We start from the raw sequence: 17777 nt of genomic DNA, 5'->3' as shown, positions 1-17777 counted from the left end.
GCTGGGGAAGGGGCGGCGCTGGGGTGTAAGGGGGGGTTTGGACCTCGTCTGTGGGCCCTGACTTAAAATCAACAGATACAGTTTATTTAAACAAACGACGGTAAAAATTACACAGTTTCAGCCAGTTCCTTCCAAAATCTCGCCCCCACCTAGCAGCTGCCCGGGGGGGGGGGGGCTCAGCCTCCCTGCCGCAGGGCCGGGGGATGCTCTGCCTTCCTGCGACGCGCGGCCGCGATCCTGCCCAGTGGGCTCCCAGCACCAGCGCGGGGCTGGGGGGCCACATTTGGCACCCCGAGGTGCCACGGGGCTGGTGCAGACCCCGCTCCGGACCCCAGCACTTCCCGGAGGCAGGGGGGGCGGCTCGCTCACACCTCCCCAGGCCAGGGGACGGGTGCTCAGGACCCCCCTCCCCCCAAACATATTTACAGCACGAGGAGGGGAAACGGCCCCCAGCACGCACCCAGCGAAGGCACTCGGGGGTATTCACAGTGGCCGGGGTCGACGCCCAGGGGTCGCTTTGGATGTTGTTGGTTTTTTTTTTTTACAAAAAGGTACAAAACGCATAGGTGGGAGTCTGCGCGGCGGCGGGGCCGGCGGTGCCCCCCCTGGCACGCATCCTGCCGCGGCGCGGGTTAACCCCGCACCTTGTCGTAGTCGCTCACCATGCGCTTGATGTGGAAGAGCTTGTTGCGCAGCGCCTTGGTCTCCATCTTCTTGGTCTGGTAGTCGGGGCTCTGCAAGGCGGCGCGAGGGCAGGCGTCAGCGCCCGTGGGCCGGGGCTGCTCGGCCACGGCACCGCGGGGCTGGGGGGGGGGGGGATCTGGAGCCGGGAGGGGGGGCAGCGCCGAGCCTGGCCCCACTCACGGGTTGGGGATGGAGAAGCAGGAGCAGGCCCCCAGGGAGCACCGCCTGCCGTGATATCCCCCGGCCGGGGGGGCTGCACATCCCTGCGGCGCATTTTTTTTTTTGCCCTCCCCCAGGCGCAGCGCACCCGAGCAACCCAATTTCAACCGGGATGTGGGAACTGAGAGCGACCGGGCTCCGCGCACTCACCCGCTTCAAGTCCTTCAGCTGGTTGTATTCCTCTGCCACGTCCTACAAAGGAAACGGGTACGGGGGGGGGGGGGGGGTTACGAGCAGCCCCGAGGGGGGGTGTCCTGCAGGGACAAGTGCTCCCCAGTGCCCTGCAGCACCAGCTGGTATCCCCAAAGCTATGCACCATCCCCCATGCCCTGTGGCATCCCTGGTGCCTTGCAGCATCCCCAAAGTTATGCAGCATCCCAAAAGCTATGCATCGTCCCCAAAAGCTATGCGTCGTCCCTGGTGCCCTGCAGCGTCCCAAAAGTTATGCAGCATCCCCGGTACCCTGCAGCATCCCCAAAACCTCCAGGACATCCCCAAAGCCGCAAGGTGTCCCCCCCGGCCCCGAGCCCATACCTGGTACTGGGGGCTGTCCTCGGAGATGCTGTCGAGCTCCTTGCTGAGCTGGTTGAGGCGGTCGTTGACGCCGTCCATCTCGGCGCAGAGCTGCTTGTAGCGCTTGAGGTCGGTGTCGAACTCCTGCTTGTACTTCTGGCGCGCACCGTCCGACGTGATGGGGGGGTAGAGGCTGCGGGACAGGGGCAGGGTCAGGCCCCGCGGGGGCAGCTGCGGGCTGGGGACCCCCACGAGGCTCCCCCGTCACCTGGCCCACTGGTCCTGGTCCCGCTCGTCGCTGGACTCCACGGCCGTGGTGTAGTCGGTCTCGTACTGCGACTCGTCCAGCTCGGGGTTGCGCCGCCGCCTGCGGCCGCGCCGTGCGGGCGCTTTGCTGGGCTGCTCCTTCACCTTCTCCTCCACGGGGCTGGTGCTGGTCGCGCGGTCCGGCTGGTCACTGCGGGGACACGGGGACATCAGCACGGTGCAGACGGATGCCCCCAGCACCCCCCGCCCAGCCGGCAGCGCCCCCCACTTACCCCCGGCTGCTGTAGGTCCCGGAGGGGTAGTAGGCGGTGTTGGGGGGCACGTAGCTGTAGGAGGGCGCGCTGTAGGGCGGCGCGTTGACGGGGCTGGTCGGCTTCTCCGAGTAGGCGAGCGTGGCCGTCTCGTCCTGCACGCTGGCCCCGTCCGCCACGTTCTTCACCTGCGAGCAGCGAGAGGGGCTCAGCGGGGGGACGGTGGCACCGGGGACGCTGTCACCGTCCCGCGTGGCCGGAGAAACCCCGGTGCGACCGCTGCGACCCTGCCTGGGGTGCTGATAGGGAGGGGGACCGGCAGAGCTGCTGCACGATGTCCTGCTAGGGGGGGAAGGCAAGGGCTGCGGGAGCCCCCCCAGGCAGGAGAAGCAGCATTTTGGGAGGAGGACGTGCCCGTGGACCCCGCAGCAGGTGACATTGCCCCGCACGGAGCCGCCGTGTGCGCTCCAGCACAGGCGCACACGTGCCCGGGGGCACCCAGCATCCCTCCTGCACCCCCAGGTGACGGCCCCCCGGCTTTGCTGGGTCCCGCATCGCCCCCCCAGGTGCTCGCTGCCCACGCAGGGGACGTTTGCACCGGCCGCACGGGGCTCCTGGAGGAGGACGTGGGCCTGGCTGGGCAGATGTCCCATCCCGTCCCCCGCCTTCCTTCCTGCCCTTTGTGGGTTGTTTGTGCCGGGACGGAAGCCGGTCCCTGCCGGGGGCCGAGATGGTGGCCCTGGGGACGTCAGCTGAGAACTCCGGCCGGCAAAGCAGCTTCCTCTGCTGCTTTTCCCCCACTAACGACGACGCCGTTAAGCGAGGGCCCCAGGTGAGACCGCCACCGGCGTGGGGACAGACACGTCCCCGTGCCACGCCAGGACGGAGCCGGAGACTCACGCCCACTCGAAGGTCACCTCTCTATCTCAGTCTCAGCCATAAACTGGGAATGAGATGTCCCGGGGATGGTTTCACACCCTGACACACCGATACTTCCCTGCCGCAGCGTCCCCAAAAAGCTGGCAGGTGCCACCAAGGGGCACCGGCGGAGCTGGGGACACCGCAGGCGAGGAGCACCGGGGGTGCGGGGGCTGTCCCCCAGCCGGGCCGGCCCTGCTGCGGGCCAGGAAATGCTTAGCAAGGGAGGGACTTTTAACAAAAATAAATAAACCAGAACAAAGGTGTTTTTGCAAAAAGAAAAACAAATATTAGATGTACACACACGGAGGGGTGCGTGCGCACACAAGGAGCCGGGCTGAGGGTTCGAAACCGAGCGCTTTGCTGGACTCTGGGATGGCAGGGAATGTTTAAGATCAACGTGAGCTACTTGTTGTCCCCATGGGGTCCTGGTGGGGGAGAGCCCTGTTCCCTGGCACCCCAATAACCTGGGCACCCCAATGCAGCTTGTCTGGGCTGTCCTGGTCTGGTGGGGATGGGGACTGGGATGGGAATGGGGTCAGCCTCAGCCAGGGCACAGCAGCACCCAAGAGCCATGCTGAAGGACGCAGGCACGTTTCCCAGCCCTGGATCAAAGCCCTGGAGCAGGCAGAGCACCCCAGGGCCCCTCCCCGCCCTCCCTGGGAGCAGCCCCCAGCACCCAGGGGACACCGGGGTGTCACGGTGCGCACGGAGCCAGGCTGGTGGGACAGAGCCAGGCCACAGCTGGGTGGCACGGCCCAGAGCCACGTCCCCGGAGCCGAGTTAATCATTGACGAGACCGAAACCGAATCGTGCCGGCGGCCAGCGCTGGCAGGAGCTGGGCGAACAAAGGGGAGAGGGCGCGAAGCCTCGGCGGCGCGCTGCTGGCGCCCGGCCCATCTGATCCGACCCTGTTTGTCTTTCAGGGAGGTCGAGCTCGCCCAGCCCTGCTCCGTTCCCAAAGCATCGCGGCGCAGGGGCACGGTACCGGGTGGAAAAAGCCAAAAAAAAAAAAAAAAAAAAAAGGGGTGCCAGGGAGGGACCTCGTGGTCCCGTGCGCTGCCTGGCGCTATCGGTGATAACGGCGCACCCCGGGAGCTCCCGGCTGCGGGGCTGGGGATGTGCAAACACCGCGGTGAGGTGCTGGCAGAATGAGGCTCCTGGCACGAGGCTGGGCTGGGGACGGGCACGGTGCAGCCACGGTGGCACAGCCGAGTGCAGGGAGCAGCCCCCCGGGACTCACCCACTCCTCCACGTTGGGGCCCTCCTGCAGCACCGGCGCCTTGTCCCAGTAGATGTTGGCCTTGCCGTACTTCCAGATCTTGCTCCGCGTCTTGTGGGCGAAGAAGCAGATGAGGCAGAGCAGGAGGACGATGAGGAAGCCGCAGACGATGGCCACAGCCTGGAGGAGAGGGAGGGAGGAGGGTGAGGAGGGGGGCAGGCTCTGGGAAGCCCCCTTCCAGGCAGAGCAGGGGGTCTGGTTACCCAACCCCTCCCTGAGGCCAAATGGGAAGCGCTCCCCCCCTCCCAAACACCCCCGGTTTTGGATGGGCGGTGGGACAGACTCTGCCCGGAGCTCACCGGGCTTTGGAGAGCTTTTGGCCCAGCCCCAGCAGTGGAAGAGGATTTGGTTTTCTCGTGGGGACAGGACAAGTGCAGGTCCCAGGGAGGTGACCCCCCCCCCCCCAGCACCTGGGGCCCCGAGCCAGCTCCTGCACCCGAGAACAGGGACCCTGCCCGTGGGGGTGCCGTAGCACCGGCGTTCCCACGAGCCAGATCTCCGCAGCTGCACAGAAATCGGGGCCGAGCAGGGACGGATCAGGGCCACGCTGAGCCCTCGAGCCCGCGGCTCCCCCCCCCCAGCTCAGCCTGCGCTCAGGGCGCAGGAATGCGGCACGGCCAGCCCAGCCGGCCGGGAACCGGCAGCACCAGTTCCACCCCAGTGCCGCGCAGGAGCCCCTGCTGGCCCCAGCCGAAACCGGGGCCGCTGAGCCCTGGTTCGCAGGATCCCGCTGCCTCCTGCCCCACTGACCCCAGCGCAGCCCGGCGCGCAGCACCACGCGCAGCCCCGATCCCACCCCCCCGCAGGCACGCCAGGCTTGCTGAAATACTTTTACGAGCAGGGAGAGCAAAGTACCAGGCAGCAGAGCTGTGCTGGGGCGCAGCACGTCCCCTCCCCGAAACTCCCCTGCTCTGCCGGTTGCGCCGGCACCCTCCCTGCCGCCCAACGGTGCCAGAAACGTTAAGGACGGAGCGGGAAGTCCCAGCTGGCTGGGGACGCCGCGTCTCACAGCCGGCCCAAGGGCAGCACAAGCAGTTACAGACACTCTCCTTCCCGCACTCGGCTGCGATAAGCGGCGCTGACCTTGCTCAGCCTCACGGCCTTGGGCTTTGACCCAAAAAGGGGGAGGTCTGGAGGTGGCGGGGGGACACACTCACCTCCTGGGGGTCCACGGTGCAGTAGTGGTAGATGTACTGGTTGAGGTAAGTGCTGCTGCTGTACACCTGGCTGCACATGGCCAGCAAGGGGCTGTAGTAGTAGCTGCCGGTCATCTGCGCCTGGGGGTTGACGCCCACGACGTAGACGATGGAGGCGATGAGCATGACGAAGGCCAGCACGGCGCACACCACGATGACCACCAGGTAGAAGCGGCGGGAGCGCGAGCTGCTCGACTTGCTGATGCTGGCCACCAGGAGCCCCAGCTGGGCCAGGAAGCAGAGCACGGCCATGCCGATCATGAAGCCGTTGGCCGTCCGCGGGTTGGTGACCCCGCCGTAGTAGCCCCCGTACCCGTAGTTGTAGCCCAGCCCGCTGCCGTAGTAGCTGGAGCCGTAGTAGCCGCCCAGCCCGTTTCCGAAAACCCCCCCCAAGCCGTAGCCGTAGTCCCAGGCGAGGGTGGAGGCCACGCAGGCGAAGATGGCGATGCAGAGCATGATGATCACGGCCTCCAGGATCCTCACCACGCCGGGCGGCGAGGTCCACTTGTAGAAGTGCTGCGGCGCATCCTCGATGTAGTAGGAGCCCGGCGGGGGCGAGCGGGTGCCGTAGTCGTAGCCGTAATCACCCGGCGGGGGCCCGTAGCCCGTGGGGGAGCCGTAACTCATGGGGGGGCCGTCGTAGGACTTCTTGCTGAACATGGTGGCGGTGGGGAGAGCCTGGGGGGAGACGGACGGAGCTGCGGGAGCGAGGCGGGCGCGCGCGGCACCGCCGGGTTTCCACGTCTCCGCGCGCCCGGTGGGGACTTTGGCCTCCCGTCACCGTAAACAAGCGCCCGCCCGTGCCCGACGCCACGCCACGGGAGTCACCTCTGCTCACGGGGAAACTGAGGTGTGGGGTGGAGAAGGGAGGCGAGTGAGTCACGGGGCATCTCCCTGCACACCCAGCCCTGCCCCGCGCTGGGGACCCCGCGCTGCCGGCCCCGGCCCCCACCCGACTGCGGCCGCCTGAATGCATTGGATTGTTTAAAACCCTAATTAAACCAGAAAAGCTCTTACCCAAGGCTAGCGCTAACCCTGAGGGTTTCTCCGTAAGCAGCTCCGGTTGGATTAAAAAAATAATAATAATAATAATAATAACACAGGGCACATTACCAACACCGCAGTGAAAAGCGGTAAATGGGGGCAGATCAAAGGGGGGTGACGCGTTTCCTCGCTGCCACCGCTGGAGAGCTGCCGCATGGAGCCAGGCGCCGCCCGCCCGGGACCCCCGCCCCAACAGGGCCGCCCCAGCCCCACAGTCGCTCCCTGCCTCCGGTTCCTGCCCTCCTCCGTGCGGTTGGCCTCTCCAAAACACCTTCTGGCTTTGCTTTCCCACAAGTTTACTCCGAGCCAAACCACCGCCGGGAGCGTTTTGGAGGGCCGGGGAGAAACGCCAGGATAACGCTGCTGGAAGCGGGGAACCCCTCCGAGGGGGCTGGGGGGCAAAGCAGGGGCTCTGCAAAGCCCAGCGGGCTCCTGGCGCTGCTCCACCACCTCCGGGCTGCACAGAGCCGCCCTTCTCCACCCCACGAAAAGCAAAACCCCAAGAGCTCAGCGGGGACCCCCCCGGCGGGCATCGCCGGAGCGGGACGCAGCGTGGAGGGGGGGGGAGGAACCTGAACCCTGCATGGGAAACCCAAGCCGGGGGCAGGTGGCAGCGGGTCCGGGGTGTCCGTGGCCACCTGGGGGCCAGGGGCTCGGTCCCTTCGCCCCAAACGAGGGTGGTCCCAAGCCCGTGCCCCAGCGCGGCGCTGGAGGAGCGGGGCAGCACCTCCCGGGGTGCCCGCGGCTTTTTTCTCGGGTATCCTCACGCTGCCCCCAGCTCTGCGCAGCCCCAAAGCCTTGGGCTGGCGTGGGGGGAGACCCAGCAGCAAGGGGAGCTGCAAACCCCCCCCCCCGCCCCCGGGGACCCCCCAGCTCCCGCGCCCCCCTCCCCGCCACCGGGGCTCAACCCCGGTGTCCGCGTCCCGACGGGGGCAGCGCCGTCCCCGCGCTGGTTTTTTGGGGGATTTTTTATTTTATTTTTTTAAAGGTGGGGGGCTCGGGGTCCGCCCCCACACCCCTGCACCCCCCCAACCTCCCGCGGAGCCCCGGGAAGCGCCGCCGCCGCCGCCGCCTCCCACCTGCCCGGTGCGGCTCCGGGAACCGGGCGCGCCCGCTCCGGTCCCGACGGAGCCCCCGGGGGTTCCCCGAGCCCCCCCCCCCCCGGCGTGCGGCGGGGACCGAGCCCCTGGGGACCCCCCCCCACCCCGATACCGGTCCCGGAGCCCCTTACCTGGCCGCCCCCCCGCCTCTTTGTTCCCGTAAAATGGCAGCCGGGAGCAGCGGCACCGCCGCCGCCGGGCGCTGCAGGGAACCGGCCCCGGTTTCCGCCTCCGGGGGGGGAGCCCCGGGGGCGGCCCCGCTGCTCCCCGCCCGGCCCCCGCCCGGGGGGAGGTGGCGGTGGGGGCTCGGCGGCTCCGGGGAGGGGGGGGGGGCTATGGGGGGCTCACACGCGCGGCGGTTCCGCTGGGGGGGGGGGAGGGCTCGGGGTCCCCGGGGGCTGGGGGGGCGCAAAGAGGCCAGGGCCGTGCCCCCCCCCCCCCCCCATCCGGAGCCGTGGCACTGGGGGGGGTCCTGTTGGGTACCGGGGCTCCTCTCGCTATCCCAGGGGACAGGAGCGTCCCTGGGGGGGGGTTGCCAGCTGGTGGAGCCCCCCCGCCTCCATCATCCGCGGGCACCCCAGGACACGCATTGAAGCCCCCCGAAAAACATCACGGGTTTTATTAAAAGCAGCTCTGCCCCCCTCCCCTCCCGCCCCCCCCCCGCAGCTGCACCCCTCTGGGTGCTCCCGAATCCACGCCGGGTGCGGGGCCACCAAAGGCACCCCAAAACCCGCAGGTTTGCTCCCCGTGCCCAGGTGGGTGCGGTGGGTGGGGGGCAGCGGGTGCCTCCTGCTCGCCCCCGCAGCACCGTCACCCCCCGGTGCTGAGCCCTGCGGGGTCCCCAGGGCTCGGGGTGGGGGTGGGGGGACCTGGCAGAGCCCCGGGGTCCCCGGCTGTCGTCCCCAGAGGTCCTCGTGAGCGGGCTCAGAAGTAGACGGCGCTGCCGCGGGCGCCGCGGTCGTAGTCCTGGATCTGCCTCTTGATGTGCGTCAGCTTCTTCTTCAGGTAGCGGCAGCGCCGCTGCTTCTCCAGGAAGGCCGAATCCTGCCGGCGGGAGACAGCGGCGCTGTGCTCAGCCCGGAGAGACCCCGCCATAGCGCTGGGGTCCCACGGGTGCCCGGGACCCCCATGCTCCGGGATGGCAGGGAAGCTCGCGCCCCCCCCAGCGTGGCTCCGAGCGCACGAATCCTGACCCCCTACTCACCCTCTTCTTCCTCAGGACCTCGCGCCAGACGCGGGCCACCCTGCTCTCATCCTGCGGGGCGAAAAGACGCAGCCCAACGTCCCCAGCCCCGCCGGCACGGCCCGGTGCTGAGCCCTGCCCGCTCGTGACGCCCGTGGGACACCCACCGTCCTGCCGAGCGCGTGCCGGGGCAGGCGGCGCGCGGCGGCCTCCAGCTCCCCCAGCCTCCGCTGTGCCTCCCGCACCTCGCCCAGCAGCTCCCGGTACTCGGCGTGCTGGTCGCTGAACACAGCCCGGTATTCCTCCCGCTGCCGCCCGCTCCGGATCGCCGGGTACTTTCTGCACGGCCACGGGGGGGTTACGAAGTTCGGGGGGGTCCCCGCTCTGGGCTGGAAGCCCAGCTGTGCCCCAGCACGGAGGCACGGGGGGGCTCCGGACCCCCAGGGACCCCATCCCGTGGCCGTCCCCTGCCCTGGGGTCACTTACACCACGTAGTCCGGGACAGTGCACGGCCGCGGCACGAGCCCGGGGGGGATGGAGCAGATCAAGGCCCCCAACCTCTCACCCCCCTCGGTGAAGGCGCTGGCAGCCGTGGCCCTCCCCAGGGGTCTCCCCGGGGGTCCCACCTCATCCTCAAAGGCGATGCGCTTGGCTCGGGCCGGCGGAGGCTTCAAGATACAAAGGGAAAGGGGGGTCGTGAGAAGCCTGCCGCGGGCTGCCCCCCCAGCCTCCCGGTGACAAAGGGACTCACGGGAGCCTCCCGACGCCTCCGGGCCACCTCGTGCCTCCACATCTTGAGGGCCACGAGGCTGCCGGCCAGGTAGAGCAGCGCCGTGAGGAAGAGGAAGACGAGAGCGGCTGCCTGCCCCCCGGCCAGGCGGCAGAAGGCGGCGAGGAGGGGGCCGCCGGCCAGGGGGGAGTAGCAGAGCCCCCCCAGGGTGACGGTGTGGATGTACGCCGCCGCCGCCGCCAGGTACAGCAGGAACATGAGGCCGTTGAGGCCGGACTCGGTGGGAGGCCACCAGGGTGCCTCCAGGAGGACGCCGCGGTAATAAGTGGTGGCCCCCAGCCCCAGCAGCACGGCCGTCAGCAGCCAGGCCAGGCTGGCCACCACCAGCACGAAGGGGGTCAGCGGCCCCCCGTAGCCGCCCCCCAGGACCCCCCCGAGGAGCAGCTCGCCGCCGTAGCCCCCGTAGTCCCGCTGGAGGTAGGCGCAGACGCAGGCGAAGACCATCCCGCCGCACAGCAGCTCCAGCCCCCCCAGCACCCGCAGCAGCCCCGGCCACGACTTCATGTGGGCGAAGCGGAGCGCGGCCGCATCCTGCCCGGCAGCGCCATCCCCGAGCCCCCTCTCCCCCCCGGGGCAGGCGGGCTCGGCCATCGGCCCCCGGAGGATTTTTGGGGAGGGGGCTCCCCCCTGGACGTGTCTGGCGGTGGTGGCTCCGCTTCACCGGCTGCGGGCTGAGCCCAGCTGGGGGAGAAGCACCGGGGCGGGAGCGAGCCCCCAGCGAGGGGACCCCCGGTCCCGGTGCCAGCCCTGGTGGCGTGCCTCAGTTTCCCCCCACAGGGCACCGACGCAGCCTGGCTCCCAGCCGCCTCCCCGCACGCTGCTCACCGGGGATTTACGAGAGGTGGGGGACGCAGCGGGGGTGCCACCAGGTCCCTGCTGCCACCTGCCCGGCAGGATGCGGCCCCAGGGTGCAGCCGGGCGGCCGCTACCTGCCGCCGATAGGCACGGGCGGTTAAACATTAACGCGTACGCGCTGCCCGGTGGCGCAGCGTGGGGCCCCGCGTGGGCAGGATCAGGCCCCCACCCGCCGGGGGCTCCGGCACCGCCTCCACCCAGCGCCCTGCCGAGGGCCGCATCCTGCCCCGGCACTGGTTCGGGCTTCGCAAAGCGATGGGGAGCCCGGGGAGCCCAGCACCGGGAGGGATGCTCTGAGCCCCCAGCATCCCCCCCCAGCAGCGAGCAGCCTCCACCCGCTGCCACGGCCCCCAGGGTGTGCTGAGCAGGGGGCTGCAAGGACCCCCCCCAGGGCAAGCATCCCACCCCATCCCACCCCACCCTGTCCCCCCCACCGGGTTCTGGCCCCGGTGCCACGAGCAGAGAGCGATGCATCCAGTTCAGCCTCCTTTAATGTGCGCCTCAGCCCCCCCCCCCGTGCCGAGGGTCCAGCCGGGGCGGGGGGGGGGCAGGACTGGATCCGGCCCCCGGGGTGGGGTGGGGGCAGCCCAGGGCCCTGCGGAGCAGCTTCGCCCCTGTCCCGGCTCGCGGGGGGCTGCGTTTTGCCCCCAGGAACCTCACAGCACTCTACAAGGGTCAGCACCACCCCCCCCCCTTTCCCCCCCCCATTTTACAGATGGGGAAACTGAGGCACGGAGCGGCGACGTGACTTCGTGTGGCCGGGCCGGGGACGGAGCCCCCCACCCCTCACCCCCAACCCCTCACCCTGGGGGCTCAGCCCTGCTTTTGCCCTGGGGGGGCTGCCCCCCACCCTGCCTGGCTCCCCACCCCCGGCCCCATCCTTGACCCCCCCCAACCCACAGCAGGAGGACAGCCCCCCTGGACCCCCCCAAACCTCAGGGCTCCCCCTCTCTTCCCCCCCTCCCTTTTCTCCCCTCCACCCCAGGACCCTCAGGAGCTGTTTGTGTCCCCCCCCCCCCTTCCAAAGCCCTCCCCTGGCCTGGGGGAGCGCGGGACCACCTGGGGGGGGGCCGGGGATGTGTGGTGGTGGTGGGGGGGGGGCTCCAGCCTCACGCCAGCACAGTGAACGCAGGAAGTTTATAGAGGGCTTTACAGAACAAAGCTACTGAAATCAGCCACACGATGGCCAGACATAAAAGGGGCCCCCCCCGCTGCCCACCCCCTGCCCCCCCCCGCAAGTCACCCGCTGTCCGAGGAGGTGTGGGGGGCGGTGGAGGGGGACCTGCGGCGGCGGGCGGGGGTGCAGGGGGCCGTGGCGGAGCAGAGGCGGGGGGCCCAGCTCCCCAGCAGCTCGCGCTGCTGCTGCCCGATGGCTTGGCTGACGAGCCCCGGCAGCGCCAGCAGGCTCAGCCCCAGCGCCTCCAGCTTGCCCTCCAGGGCGCCGATGCGCTTCTCCAGGTCCTCGTTGCGCTCTTGCAGCTCCGACACCATGTCGTACATGATGTTCTGGGTCTGCCGGGAAAGGCGGGGGGGGGGGGTGGTCAGCACCGTGCCCCCCCACGCCGCATCCCCCTCTCCAGCATCCCCCCATGCCCAGGCAGGTCTCACCTTCGCCAGGTCCACCAGCGTGTTCGCCTGGTCGTTCAGCTTGCGCTGCTCCATCTTCACGCTCCTCAACCTGCCGGGGGGAATCGGGAGGCGGGGACGGCTCAGCGGCACCCCGCGGGGTCCTCCCCAGCGCCCCGGCATGCACCCGGGGGGGGTCGCACGTTCCTGGGGGCTCCCATGTTCCCGGGGGGCTCCCACATTCCCAGGGGGCTCCCACGTTCCCGGGGGGCTCCCACGTTCCCGCATGGCCCGGCGCTGCCCCGGACCCTCCCGAAGAAGAGACAGCCCCAGCCGGGGGGGGGCTGCGCTGCCATGCCATCCCCCCCCCCACCGCTCCCCCCCATTTTGCAGCACCGAGCCCATGCACACGGACAGGCACGGAGGAGCCAGGCAGACTTACTTCTGGGCTCTGCAGGGACGGGGCAGAACAGAGACAAAACACAACAGCAGGTTTAATACCACCACCAAGAGCGCACGGGGACGACAGCGGCTCCCCCCGGCCCCCCCCCACCCCTCCGCTTCCCCCCACGAAGCAGGAGGCACCAGGGGCTCGATGCGGGTGAAGCCGGACAGCAGACACGGTGACACCAAGCCGTGCCATTGCGTACCCCTCAGGTCACCCCAGCACCGTCCCCGATGCCACCAGGGTCCCCACCCGCTGGGAAAACATCCCCCCAGGACAGGACTGCCAAGGAAATCAGGATGCCAGCCCAGGGACGCGGGCATTTGGGGTAGAACTGGCAGAAATCGGGGGCCAGAACAGAAGAAGGGGTCATTTCCACGGCCACCCGGGCTGGCGGTGCCACTGCGGCGGCACGGCCGGGGACGTCCCGGCGGCGTTTGGGCAGCTCTGCCCGCGCCCGGGCGCCGCGTAGGAAGCAGGTAAAGGTTTGGCACTTACTGATGGATGGCTTGGAGGAACTTACGCTGGTGTTTCCGAACTTTGGCATGGTCGATCTTCTTCACCAGCTTGGTGTGTTTGTAGATGAGCCACGTTTCCCTGAGTACGTTGGCAGCAGCATTTTTCACCTGAAGGCAACCAGACGCCGGGGGTCGGGGACGGAGGCGGCCGGATGCCGCCGGAGGGGATGAAGTGGGGAGCCGGGGGGGCCCTTACCCGCTTCGTTAGCTGCGTATCCATCATGAAATTGTGCACGTGTTTCTCCGCTTTGGTGAGCTCTAGCTTTCTGGCAACGACGGCGACGACCAGAGCCGTGCAGCCGGCACCCTGCGGGCACAGCACCGGGGTGAGGGCACCGGCGCTTGCGGGCGCTCGCAGCCCTCCCCGGGGACCCCCAGCAGGCTCACCATGATGCCAGTGAGCAGACACACGCCCTTCCCGCAGTAGGTGTGCGGCACCATGTCCCCGTAGCCGATGGAGAGGAAGGTGATGGAGATCAGCCACATCGCCCCCAGGAAGTTACTGGTCACCTCCTGCTTGTCGTGGTACCTGCCCGGAGCCAAGCGCAGCGCCCGTCAGCCGCGGGGTCCCGCGCCGTGGGCTTGGCCGCGCGATGTGCAGCCGCTTCCCCGTGCCGTGGCTGCAGCCAGGGGAGTGCCCGAGCTCCCGGCCGTGCCGCAGGGGTCCCCGAGAAGAGGCACCAGGGTTCCAGCTTGCCCCCGGGGCCGGGCACCCACAGCGCTGGAGACCAAAGCGTCCCGTGGAGAGGGGACAGGAGGGTGGCGGAGCTGAGCCCACCCGGGGCTGTGCCGGGAGTGGGGGGGGACGACAAATCCCCACCCTCCTCGAGCTGCCCGCGACGATCTCAAAGCACAGGACACGGGTGTCACCGCAAGGCCCCCAGGAGGGGACGCTTCTCTGCAGAGCTGGGGACGATTGCACAGTGCCCGCACTGGGGACAGCGGCTGGAGCAGGGCACCCCTCGCCCCACGAGGCCGCCCCAGCGGGGACCGAGCCGGAATCGCAGCGGGGGACGCCGTGCTTTGAGATCTCGTGGCCAGCACCGAAGCCACGAACGCCTGCGGCCGTGCCCCCCGCACACAGCCCCACCGCTCGCGGGGACACCGGGACGAGCCGGGGCGGCCAAGCCGGGCAGCGGGGAGCATGCGGGGAGCAGCGGGGAGCGCGCACACCCGGGGGGGCGGAGGCGAGGCAAGGGAAGGGGCCGATCGCAGCAAGCCGGGGCGGACTCAAAGCGTGCGGTGAGGAATTTAGGATTGCTTCGTCCCTCTGCCCGCCCCCCCCCCCCCTTCTCCCTCTCCCCAGGCGCAGCCTGCATAGTTTGGGCTTGGAACCTCAGCCGGCACCGGGGGATGCGGTGGGGCGACGCCGTGGGGCGACGCACCCCAGGGGAGGCTGGCGCTGGGGTGCACGGGGGTGCCAGGCACGGCCGGGCTCAGCTGGTCCCCAAAAGCGCCGAGAGCCCGAGGAGTTTGCCCCACGGTGCTGCCCGCCGGTGCTGCAGCGCTGCCGCTGTCCCTCTGCCCCCTCTTCTTCCCCTTCCCCTGCTCCACCGCAAGGAGCATCCCCGGGACTCCCCCAGCGCGCCCGAAACACGTGCATCGAGGAGGGGAAACGCCGAGCGACGGGAAGGCTCGGAGCCGCGCGAAAGCCCTTTGGAGACGCTTCAGCCCCCATCCGGAAATAAAAAAGGCGCAGGGGGCTCCCTCCCGGCTGCTTTGGCTCGGCTCGGCTTTCTTTATCACTCCAGGAACAAAACCGGGAGCCCTGGGGCCACCCCAGGGACCCGCGGGGGGGGGGTCTGCAGCAAACCCACCCCCAAAAAACTGGGGCAGAAGGGGGTTGCCCCGCACCCCCATCCCCACGGGAACCCCCCCGAGGCGTTCAAAGCGTGGCTGCAGCCAGCCCTGGGCACCGCATCCACCCCAGCTGGGGGCACGGGGCGGGGGGCAACGAGCAGCTGCTGAGGTTCCAAGTGGAAAAGGCTCCGGCCCCTTTCCAGCTCCATGGGATTTTTGTTCTGGCCCCCTCCCGTACCTCCCCCCCAACCCGCCGGCTGCAGCTAATCCTAAATTCTGAGCAGCACAAGCCTGGGGCGGGGGGGGGGGGATGAGGGGGGAACGTCCCGTGCAGGACGCGGCTCTCGGTTCCTGGGGTGACTCACAGTTTGTCCCTGCGAGCAGCAGAGCGGTCAGAGAGGGAAAACAAGAGCAGTTAACGCGCGGTCCCGGGGCGAGGAGAAGCGGCCGAGGAAGGCGAGCGCGGGGACGGGCGAGCGCAGCCCAGCCCCGGCCGGGCGCAGCTGAGGAGCACGTGCCACATCCCAGCCCCGAGACCCCCCCGCCCCATTGCTGGCGCTGGGGTCCCGCAGCATCCCGTGTGGGGACGGCGTCCTCCCCGCCGGGGCTCCGGCACCCTCCTGGCAAACGACCGCGGCTCCGGCAAAGCACCGCGGCCACCTCCCACCGCACCCCGGCACGAGGATCCAGCGAAGACATCCAGGGACCTCTTCTCCGGGTGCTCCCCCCGTAGCCCCCCAGGTGGGCTCCGTGCGTCCTCAGCTGCGCCCCGGCCCCGCGCCCTCCCCGAGAGCCCCCCACCCGCCGCGGGCAGCGCCCGGCCCCCCGCGCCGGCCCCCCCTTTACCTCTCGCAGACGCGGACGGTCCAGGCGGCGATGATCCAGGAGGAGATGCTGAAGACCAGCAGCACGGTGCCGGGGCAGATGGTCATGAGGGTCTTCATGACGAAGCGGGTGTTGAAGTTGATCTTGTTGAGGGCGCCGATGCTGCGGGAGGAGGCGTCGGTGAAGAGCTTGCTGTGCAGCAGCATGACGCGCCCGATCAGGTAGAGCCGCAGGAACATGGGGATGGAGAGGATGATGTCCACGTCGGCGTCGGCCACCGAGGCGGCGTAGGTGAAGGCGAGCCGCGCCGTCCAGGTGAACAGGTACTGCCCGGGGATGGGGTGGATGGCGCAGACGATCAGCTCCAGGGCGATGAAGAAGATGCGCTCGTAGGTCATGGCGATGCGCCAGTCGTCCGCGCCGTTGTCCACCATGAAGAGCTGCGGGGAACGGGGCGCTGGGTGGTGGCATGGGGCGGTGGCACGGGGGTGGGGGGGGACGAGACCCCCACTGCTCACCCACCCGTGGGTGCCCCTCACCTGGATCTCCCTGGCGTGGTACATGACGATGAGCCCCAGGAGGATGACGGTGGAGAGGCTGATAAGGCATTTCAGTGCAAACGAGTACGAGGACTCCTGCGAGGGCAGCGAGCGGCCGTGAGCCCCGCGGGGCACGGGGACGGCGCGGACGCCCCCCGACCCCATCGCCGCCCCCCCACCTTGGTGTAGACCCCCCAGGACAGCTCCGTCTCCGTGACCATGACGACGATGCCGAACATGCCGAAAATGAGGGCGTAGTCGCTGAGCCGCTTGCGCTTCTCGAAGAGGGCGCGCCGGTGGCCCAGCTTGTAGCCGATGTTCTGGGTGCGCCGCGGCCCCCGCGCCTCGACCGCATCGTGACCGGGGGCCGGGGGCCGCTCGGGCCGGGAGACCACCACCACCTCCAGGCCGGGGGGGCGGCGGGGCCGCAGGGGCTGGGTCTCGCCCTCCGGGGGGTGCAGGGCGCGGGGCGAGGCGCTCAGGACCCCCCCATTGGAGCGGCAGCCGCTCATGGCTGTGGCGAGCTGGGGGCCGGGCGATGCCGCATGGCTCAGCGGCGCGGGGGGCACCTGGGGAGGAACGGGGTGGGGGGGGGGAGGAGAGAAGGCACCGGTTGGGGCACCGAGCTGCGCCCCCCTCCCCGCCGCCGGTACCGGCCGCCACCTGCCCGGCACGTGGGGGCTCACCCACGACGCCCCCCCCCCCTAAAAACCGCGCCCCCCCCCCCCCCCACCGCGCGCGCCTGCACCGAGCGCGTCCCCCCCCCCGCGCCGCCGTCGCCATCCCGGGGGCAGCGGCACCGGGGGCCGGCCGGTTACCGGCGGGGGGTGTGGGGGGGGCACCGGAACGGCTCGGCTCCGGTTACCGGGAGCGGGCTCAGCACCCCCCTCCCCCCCCCCCAACCGCTGCCCCCCACCTGCCGCCGGTGACCGGAGCCCGAGCCCGACCCGGGGCCGCGCCGCAGCCGCCGCAGCCCGGTTCGGCCCCGGGGGCGCGCGGCGGCGGCGGGACCGGAGAGCCCGGGGCGGGGCTGCCCGAGCGAGGTCGCTGATTGGCTGGGAGCGGCCACGCCCCCCTCGTGACGTCGCCCCACACGCCCCGCCCACCCCCGTGCGCCGGCTCCGCCCCCCCCCCCCCCCCTCCCCAGGAGCCCCCTCCCCTCCCCGGGCCCCCCCCGGAGTCCCCCGGAGAGCCCCGGGCGCCCCCAGAGCCCCCCCCACGGGGAACCCCCCCCCCACGGGGGACCCCCCACAGGGGATCCCCCCCCTGCACCTCCCCTGCACCCTGCTGCCACCCCCCCCCCGTACCCCTTGCTGTCACCCCCCCACGCCCCCCAATTCCCCATCACCCCCCCATCACCCCATCACCCCCCATCACCCCCCATCACCCCCCATCACCCCCCCCACACCCCCCCATCACCCCCCATCACCCCCCATCACCCCCCACTCCCACCACCACCCCACGCACCCCCCCATCACCCCACGCCCCCCCCATCACCCTATGCACGCCCCCAGACCCCACGCACGCCCCCACCCCTCCATCACAGCCCCCCCACCCCCCCGTGCACCCCCCGTCAGGCTCCATCCCCCCCCCCCCCACGTGCAGCCTCCAGCCCCCTCCGTGACAACCCCGTGCACCCCCTGAGCACCCCCCCATGCCCCCCAACCCCCACCCTCATTCACCTGCACCCTAAAACCCATCCCCAAGCACCCCCCCCACCCCATGCGCCCCCCCCAGCACCCCATTTCCAGCACCTCCTTCCCACCACCCCCATGCACCCCC

At 70.3% G+C, this 17777-nt stretch overlaps 3 protein-coding genes across 6 annotated transcripts; all 3 read right to left on the bottom strand.

Annotated features, from left to right (window-relative positions):
• Positions 1-62: 62 nt before the first annotated feature.
• OCLN (occludin) lies at positions 63-7752 on the bottom strand. 3 transcript variants are annotated; one of them, XM_066983783.1, is made up of 8 exons: positions 7606-7752; positions 5292-6008; positions 4096-4254; positions 1956-2122; positions 1685-1873; positions 1438-1609; positions 1054-1095; positions 63-734 (listed from the first exon to the last, which is right to left on the bottom strand). In XM_066983783.1, exons 2-8 carry the CDS (start codon positions 5988-5990, stop codon positions 633-635), a joined length of 1530 nt encoding a protein of 509 aa, XP_066839884.1. In that variant the 5' UTR covers positions 5991-6008; positions 7606-7752; the 3' UTR covers positions 63-632. The 3 variants fall into 3 exon arrangements, with proteins under 3 accessions (XP_066839884.1, XP_066839881.1, XP_066839883.1); XM_066983780.1 differs by having other exon boundaries at positions 5292-6175; positions 7606-7701; XM_066983782.1 differs by lacking the exon at positions 7606-7752 and adding an exon at positions 6348-6559.
• Positions 7753-7940: 188 nt separating this feature from the next.
• OCEL1 (occludin/ELL domain containing 1) lies at positions 7941-10622 on the bottom strand. Its single transcript, XM_048052460.2, has 5 exons — positions 9409-10622; positions 9144-9325; positions 8825-8996; positions 8679-8729; positions 7941-8518 (listed from the first exon to the last, which is right to left on the bottom strand). Exons 1-5 carry the CDS (start codon positions 10036-10038, stop codon positions 8399-8401), a joined length of 1155 nt encoding a protein of 384 aa, XP_047908417.2. The 5' UTR covers positions 10039-10622; the 3' UTR covers positions 7941-8398.
• A 798-nt stretch (positions 10623-11420) lies between these two features.
• KCNN1 (potassium calcium-activated channel subfamily N member 1) lies at positions 11421-17035 on the bottom strand. 2 transcript variants are annotated; one of them, XM_066983872.1, is made up of 9 exons: positions 16912-17035; positions 16175-16564; positions 15996-16091; positions 15478-15896; positions 13219-13360; positions 13028-13138; positions 12812-12939; positions 11911-11980; positions 11421-11814 (listed from the first exon to the last, which is right to left on the bottom strand). In XM_066983872.1, exons 2-9 carry the CDS (start codon positions 16505-16507, stop codon positions 11542-11544), a joined length of 1572 nt encoding a protein of 523 aa, XP_066839973.1. In that variant the 5' UTR covers positions 16508-16564; positions 16912-17035; the 3' UTR covers positions 11421-11541. The 2 variants fall into 2 exon arrangements, with proteins under 2 accessions (XP_066839973.1, XP_066839975.1); XM_066983874.1 differs by lacking the exon at positions 16175-16564 and having other exon boundaries at positions 16912-16990.
• Positions 17036-17777: the final 742 nt, after the last annotated feature.

Source organism: Anser cygnoides, chromosome 27 (genome assembly GCF_040182565.1).
Source record: "Anser cygnoides isolate HZ-2024a breed goose chromosome 27, Taihu_goose_T2T_genome, whole genome shotgun sequence".
NCBI lineage: Eukaryota > Metazoa > Chordata > Aves > Anseriformes > Anatidae > Anser > Anser cygnoides.
Note: the sequence above shows the minus strand (reverse complement) of the source record. Positions and strands in the feature narration are given on the sequence as shown.

What these genes read in the sequence shown, in the direction of transcription:
- OCLN (XM_066983783.1), bottom strand. Translation starts at nt 5,990, where the DNA reads ATGTTCAGCAAGAAGTCCTACGACGGCCCCCCCATGAGTTACGGCTCC. An exon ending in GCACCGTGGACCCCCAGGAG is followed by an intron (nt 4,255 to 5,291) that starts GTGAGTGTGTCC and finishes CCTCTCCTCCAG; the next exon opens with GCTGTGGCCATCGTCTGCGG. An exon ending in AGCTGAAGGACTTGAAGCGG is followed by an intron (nt 735 to 1,053) that starts GTGAGTGCGCGG and finishes GCCGCCTTGCAG; the next exon opens with AGCCCCGACTACCAGACCAA.
- OCEL1 (XM_048052460.2), bottom strand. Translation starts at nt 10,038, where the DNA reads ATGGCCGAGCCCGCCTGCCCCGGGGGGGAGAGGGGGCTCGGGGATGGC. An exon ending in ACTGTCCCGGACTACGTGGT is followed by an intron (nt 8,997 to 9,143) that starts GTAAGTGACCCC and finishes GTGGCCGTGCAG; the next exon opens with AAAGTACCCGGCGATCCGGA. An exon ending in AGGTCCTGAGGAAGAAGAGG is followed by an intron (nt 8,519 to 8,678) that starts GTGAGTAGGGGG and finishes TCCCGCCGGCAG; the next exon opens with GATTCGGCCTTCCTGGAGAA.
- KCNN1 (XM_066983872.1), bottom strand. Translation starts at nt 16,507, where the DNA reads ATGAGCGGCTGCCGCTCCAATGGGGGGGTCCTGAGCGCCTCGCCCCGC. An exon ending in CCTGGGGGGTCTACACCAAG is followed by an intron (nt 16,092 to 16,174) that starts GTGGGGGGGCGG and finishes CTGCCCTCGCAG; the next exon opens with GAGTCCTCGTACTCGTTTGC. An exon ending in ACCGTCCGCGTCTGCGAGAG is followed by an intron (nt 13,361 to 15,477) that starts GTAAAGGGGGGG and finishes GGCTCCGGGCAG; the next exon opens with GTACCACGACAAGCAGGAGG.